The sequence below is a fragment of the Aphelocoma coerulescens genome, chromosome 5 (assembly GCF_041296385.1).
Source record: "Aphelocoma coerulescens isolate FSJ_1873_10779 chromosome 5, UR_Acoe_1.0, whole genome shotgun sequence".
Lineage (NCBI taxonomy): Eukaryota > Metazoa > Chordata > Aves > Passeriformes > Corvidae > Aphelocoma > Aphelocoma coerulescens.
This window is the reverse complement of record NC_091019.1, coordinates 20,078,818-20,084,817: the sequence shown is the minus strand read 5'-3', so window position 1 is coordinate 20,084,817 and position 6,000 is coordinate 20,078,818. Positions and strand designations below refer to the sequence as shown.

At 53.7% G+C, this 6,000-nt stretch overlaps 1 protein-coding gene across 10 annotated transcripts in view; it reads right to left on the bottom strand.

Moving 5' to 3' along the window:
* Positions 1-3,578: 3,578 nt before the first annotated feature.
* DUSP8 (dual specificity phosphatase 8) overlaps positions 3,579-6,000 on the bottom strand; it is a 40,805-nt gene continuing 38,383 nt past the window's right edge. For all 10 annotated transcript variants that reach the window (XM_069016968.1, XM_069016971.1, XM_069016966.1 and 7 more), the window contains 3 exons: positions 5,403-5,562; positions 5,104-5,227; positions 3,579-4,714 (listed from right to left, as the gene is read on the bottom strand). In XM_069016968.1, coding sequence (XP_068873069.1) covers positions 3,613-4,714; positions 5,104-5,227; positions 5,403-5,562 — 1,386 coding nt within the window. In that variant the 3' untranslated portion in view covers positions 3,579-3,612. The remainder of the gene's footprint in view (positions 4,715-5,103; positions 5,228-5,402; positions 5,563-6,000) is intronic.

The following is a 6,000-nucleotide window of genomic DNA, read 5'->3' as shown; positions in this document are numbered from 1 at the left end:
GCCAGGAAGGAGGTGGCTGGGAGGTTCAGCCTGGAGGACAGGCAGAGACTGGTGGGAAAGGAGCAAAATGTCCTTCCTAGTCTGAAGGAGAGCTGTGGTTTGCTCAGTCCTTCATGTGGTGAAAAGCTCAGGCATTGCCACTGCCATTGGACATTCAGCAGCTTTGTTGGTTCCTCCCTTGCAAGAAGAGACCTTTCCTCTCCTCTGCTCACACTCCCGCCTCTGTAGATCCCTACAAATGAATGCGCCCTCATCAGAGCAGCATGGAAAGGTGATTTTTGGTTCCAGTGAGGCTTTGGGATGGGTCATCCCAAAGCTGAGAGCCCATAAAAAGACTTGGCTGACAGATGATGGGGAGGATTACCACCTGGCACATCTGTCCTCATGACAACTCACAGCTCTCTGATTCATGGACAAAGTGGTTTATTAGACAGAGTTTGATTTAAAAAAAAAAATTAAGTCAATTGCAAGCCACTTGGTGACCCTGCTGGCTTTGGGTCAGGATGGGCAGGAGACACTTGGGCAGGGCTGCTCCATCAAGGCTTATTTTCTGGATATCGACTTAAAATACTGTATATATGAGGGTTTCTGATGCACATGCCCAATGTAAACAAGAGGGATGAATGCAAAGGACATCAAAATAAGGCTGCAGAGGCGGGTCATGAATGTCTATAATCTACTAACCTTAAAATATACTTATCTTTGCTGTGGTTTCAGAGGAGAGAGGAGTCCATAGTGTGTGAAACCTCAAACATGTCTCAGGAGCATCCAGGCGATGGCAGAGTGGAGATGACAAACAGCAAACCATGTATCTGCCTCTTTGCAGACATTCAGAGTCTCATTTACAACATGCGCCCTCTCCTTCCTGACTTGCTCCATCTGCTTTTTTCTGATTGCAACACACTGTGTCACTTAACAGGAGGAATTAGATGGGAGCTTGCTAGTGCTTTGTCTCATCTCCCCACCTGGTTGTGCCCACCTGTTGTCCTTTCTATTACATCCCTTGGGAAGTAATTTAAGCCTCTCTCCACCTAACCAGCTCCTGTCAGCAACTTGCCTGACCTGAGCTCAGTAAGTCCATGCTGAAACCAACCCGGGAGGCAGCAGAAGGGGAAGGAGGACCAGAAGCACTCCTTGGACAGGAGGCAGGTGACACTAACATTCCGCCCAGTGAGGAGGTACCAGAGGGAGAACGAAGCATTTTTCTTCTCCCTCCTTGGACTTGACATTGATGCCTACTTAGGATACCCTGCTGCAAGTGGAGTTCCTGAAATGGCTGCCTGGCTTACAGGATGGACCTAAATGCCTTTTGGAGTCTAGAAAGGGAGCTTAGAAAACAGCATCATCACTGCTTCATGATGAGAAGAGAGCAATGTTCAGGTTGGCAACACTGAGCAGGTTTGAGGTGGTTGCTGGAGGCAGTGATGGGGGGTGGTAAGCTTTTGAGGACTGACTATGAGATCCCTCACTCTCATCAAAAGTGATGTGGGGAGAGGAGCAGGGGGTGCCTGGCTCTCCAACCACTCCCATCCCTCCCTGCCACACCTCGGGGAACCAGTCAGGAGCATGTGGGGGTCCCCAGCATCTCACCAAATAGCTCCATGGAAAACCAGAAAAACTAAAGCCCAAAGAGAGCAAGGAGTCTCCAGGGAGACTTGCCTCAACTGCGAACACAGAGGTGGTTGAGGAAGCAACGAGCTGAAGCAAGCAGCCCCTCCTTGTGTGATTGCAGCTCCTCACGCCTCTGCTTTATGTTCAGTTTTAAACCTGAGATCATTTGGTTTTGTCACGGGTAGTTTGATTTAAAGATAGAAACGAATGGCAAGAGGAGGAACAAGGGAAAGGGAGAGAAACCATGTGGACCCAGAAAAGAAAAAAAACAACACTCCAAGGATGACACAGGACAAAGACATGCACGAACACAGACCCCTGAGGTATTAGCTTTGCAAACTAGTGCGAGACAAGGGAGAAAGCAAAGACAGCTGCAGGGAGAGATGTGCTTTGCAGTGGAGGCAGCTCAGTGCCTCCAGCTTCAGAAAGCAGCTTCTCAGCAATCCTGACACTGGGGTTTGGGGGCAAGAGCTTGGCTTCCCACCAGATGGGAGGAAGCAGCCAACCATCTCTGAAAATAAGTCAGTTGTGCCCCTCCATGTGCTTGCAGAGCTTCATGTCTGGACAGCTTATCATTCACTGGATGGAGGGGAGCTGGCCTGGAGGGCAAGAGGACCAGGGGAGTCCCAGCACCTGCAAACACGCTCCCCCTGAGTTTCTCAGATGTGAAACAAAGGATGTGGGAAGCTGGAAGAACTGCTGCTCCCAAAGGGAAAGTGGTGCCTGTACTTCCCAAGCAAGGTAGCTGAGGTGAGGGGGAGCTGAGGGGCTGGGACAGGCAGGCAAGACACCTCCCAACAAGAAATTCCAACTACCACCATCCTCCCATCCCTCCCTCTGCTGTGGCAGCCTCCGACGCCTTCCCCATGCAGCTGGAGGTGACATCCTGCAGCCTTCCATCCACTTCAGGGAACTCCCACCTTTCCCTCTCCAGCAAGGATGGGCAGCCGAAAGGAGGGGAGTGGAGGGGAGGGGAGGGGATATGGCTGGAATTGGGTGACAGCCAAGATGGGGCCAATGCCTAAGATGGGATGATGGCTGGGATGGTGGTAATGACTGGGATGGAGATGAGGAGAAACAAACAGAGACCAAGGTGGGAAGAAGAGGCAGCAGCTTCCAGAAGAGTTTTCTGGCTCAGTTTGTGTCATAAGAAGGTTTTATAGTTTGCTCATTTACTTGTTCATTTCTAGAAAAAGTGCCCAGAAGAGTCTCCTGTCCCCTTGTTGGTATGCCCAGAGAGAAGGGGGAAATCTGTTTTGTGGACAGTAACTATAGAAGGAGCCACAGGCCTCAGATATTGCTTAGAAACTCGTATTTCAGATTTAAATACCATACACAGTAAAAATAGAGCTGAAAGTACCGCCCCACATTGTCTGCAAATCATTGCCAGAATGAACAGCTTCAATAAATTAAAAACAAAACAAAAAAATTGAAATATTATTTACGTCTCAATAAAAATTGCAGTAAAACCATTTACCTTTTCTTTTGTGTGTGTGTTTTCGGGTTTTTTTTTCTTTATATTATATATAATATATATTTATATATGTATAGGGCTGCTCCAGTGCAGCATTTTTAGGATATTTAGCCAGAGAAACACAGGGGAGCATGCTTAGTGCACCAGGGTGCAGGGAAGGGGCACCTGTGGTTCCCCCTCCAGGTGCTGTACCCCATCACCACAGCCAAAATTGCAACCCCTGCCTCTTCCCACTTGAGTTTTAGGCGCAAATTTTGAGTTCGGGTCTCCGAGGGCTGGGGTGCCCTGGGGATGGGCGGGAAGGACCAGGGCGAGTGCAGGAGGGACATTAAGCATCCGCCACTGTGTTTCCCGACTCTGGAAAGACTCATCCACCTTCGCTTCGGTTTCAGCGCTTGCGCTCCCGAAAATGCACGCGCAAGTATAAATACAACCCCCGACCCCACCGCCCCCCTTCCCGCTCCCCCCAGCTTAAATATCCCCCCGCCCCAGCCCCGTCCCAGGTCTCCAGGCACCCCGGGTGAGTGTCAGGACACCTCGATGATCTCCATGCTGCCCGAAAAGCTGGACTGTTTGCTGATTTTGCCCAGCTCTTCCCGAGCCCTGCCCTCGGACATGGTCTCCTCGAATTCCATCTGGCAGCTCCTCCGCTTGAATTGCTTCTCGGCGCCGGCCTCCTCATGCCAGCTGTGCCGCCCGTCCCGCGGCTCGGCCCGCGCCTTGTCCCTCAGTCTGATCTCGCATCCCGCCGCCACCGCGCCGCAGCCGAACGGCGGCGGGTACGGGCCGGCGCTGGCAAACAGGCCCCCGCCGCTGCCGCCGCCGCTGCTGCCGCCGGAGTCCTTGCCGAAGTACCAGCCAGCCTCGCCCGACGGAGTGCTGGGGGACTCCAGGTGCACCCCGCTCCAGGCAGCGGTGGCGGTGGTGGCGCCGGGCGCCGTGGGCGGCTGGCTGAGCCGCGGGGGCAGCCCGTCCTCGGCGCCGGGGCTCTTACGTGTGCCGCAGGTCCCGCCAACGTTGAGGCTGAGCCCGTGGGCCGGCGAGCCCGCCGGGTGCCGGTGCTTCCGCCGCTGCCTCACCTTGGCCTCCAGCAGGAGCTCGGGCCCCGCGGGCCGGTCGGGGCTGTCCGCCCCCGGGGAGAAGGGGCTGAGGCTGCCCGAGCCCGAGGGGCTGTCCAGCTTGCAGAGTTTGGGGGTTTCCCCGGGTCCAGGGGGCCCAGGGGGGTCCTGCCGCAGGCCGGGGGAGTAGGCAGACTTGATGTCCAGGGAGAAGGAGCGTTTCAGGCGGTTGGTGTCCTGGATGCGCTCGGAGGAGAGGTGCAAGCCATTGAGGCCCTGCTGCAGGGTGGTGGGAGACAGGACCTTCGGGGTCCCGCCCTGCCGCTCGGGGTCACTGGTGGGGGACACCGAGCCGGTGCTCCTCAGCACATCCTCGGCCTTCTCTGAGGTAGGTGTTAGGGGATGCCGGCTGCTCTCCGCCACCTCTGCTGGGTCCTGCTGCGTATCCCCCTCGCCCCGGTCACCCTTTGACTTCAGGGCCTTGAGGAGCTTCAGGCTCCTCTCGTACTCCAGGAGCTGGCCCAGGAAGTTGAAGTTGGGCGAGATGGATGGGCGACGGTCCTTAACGAACCTGCCAAGAGGCACAGACAGCCCCGTTGGTGCTTAGTCCTTCGGTGGGCCACCCTACTCAGCCTCTTTAGGGGAGAAGAGGCATCATCGAGAACCTTCTGACCAGACCCTCCAAAGAAAAGGGTCTTGGGGAACCATGGGGCCTCAGGATGCCCCAGGATTAGAGCTGGGATTGCCTCCCCACTCCCTTTTATTACTCCCAACCATTCCTCATTGCATGCACTCTATGAGTGGAGGTTTGGTTTTGTTTGGTTTGGTTTTACTGGGACCCAGTCAAGGCAAGACAGAGCTTCAAGGAGCTCTGACCCTCTCCTTCTGGGCTCAGCCTGCTTTCCTTCCCTGGAGTGAAGCGTACTGGCATAACCCCCCCACCCTCAGGGAAAAACTCACCTGTAAGCATCGTCTGATGACATACCCATGGTCTTCATGATGTAGGCGATGGCAATGGTGGCTGACCGGGAGATCCCAGCCAAGCAGTGCACGATCACCTGGCAGCTGGACACCTTAGCTTTGTCTGGAGCATGGCAGAGGAAATAAAGAGAACAGTGATGGTGAGCAAAATGGCTCTAGCCTCCCTCCCCAGACCTCAGTGCCATTGTGAGAGGACAAGACCAGGGAGGACAGAAGAAGAGTTGAGGCTGTGAAGGCTGAGAACTGGAGAGTTTGCAACCATTGTAAGAAAAGCTCACCGATGAATTCGATGGACTTGTCCAGCCAGGGAAGCAGCTTCTCACAGTAGTTGTCATTGACAGGAATGCGCATGAAGTGACTATCACAGATGAAGTCTGGCTTGGGACAGGAGTTGCTGGCATTTAGGACATAGCTTATCCCATTCTGTGTCATCAAGTCCTGGTGGGAAAGAAGCCATCAAACAATCAGCTGAGTTCAGACAGCACCACGTACTGAAGACCTGTCTTGCCATGCACACTCCCTGCCTTTTCGCATCCCAGCATTTTCTCCTGTGGGTCTCCTAGTGCTGCCTTGGCCTAGGTGATGATAATACAGCAGAGACCAGCTGAAAGGTTGTATTAACTTAAATGACACAGGTTTGAACCTCAGCAGATATTTATTTTGGTCCAAGTAAAGTAAGCAAGGCCAAAGACAACTGAAAAGGGGTTCCAGAGGGGAAAACCCAAGAACCCCAGTATGAGAAGAATAGGACAACACAAGAAAGAAAATTAGCAAAACTCTGTCTGAAAGCTGTGAAAGTATCAGCTGAAGGAGAAAGGAGACGTCTCACCAACAGAGTGGAGTGAGTCACTGGTAGCACCCTATGTTAACCAATGT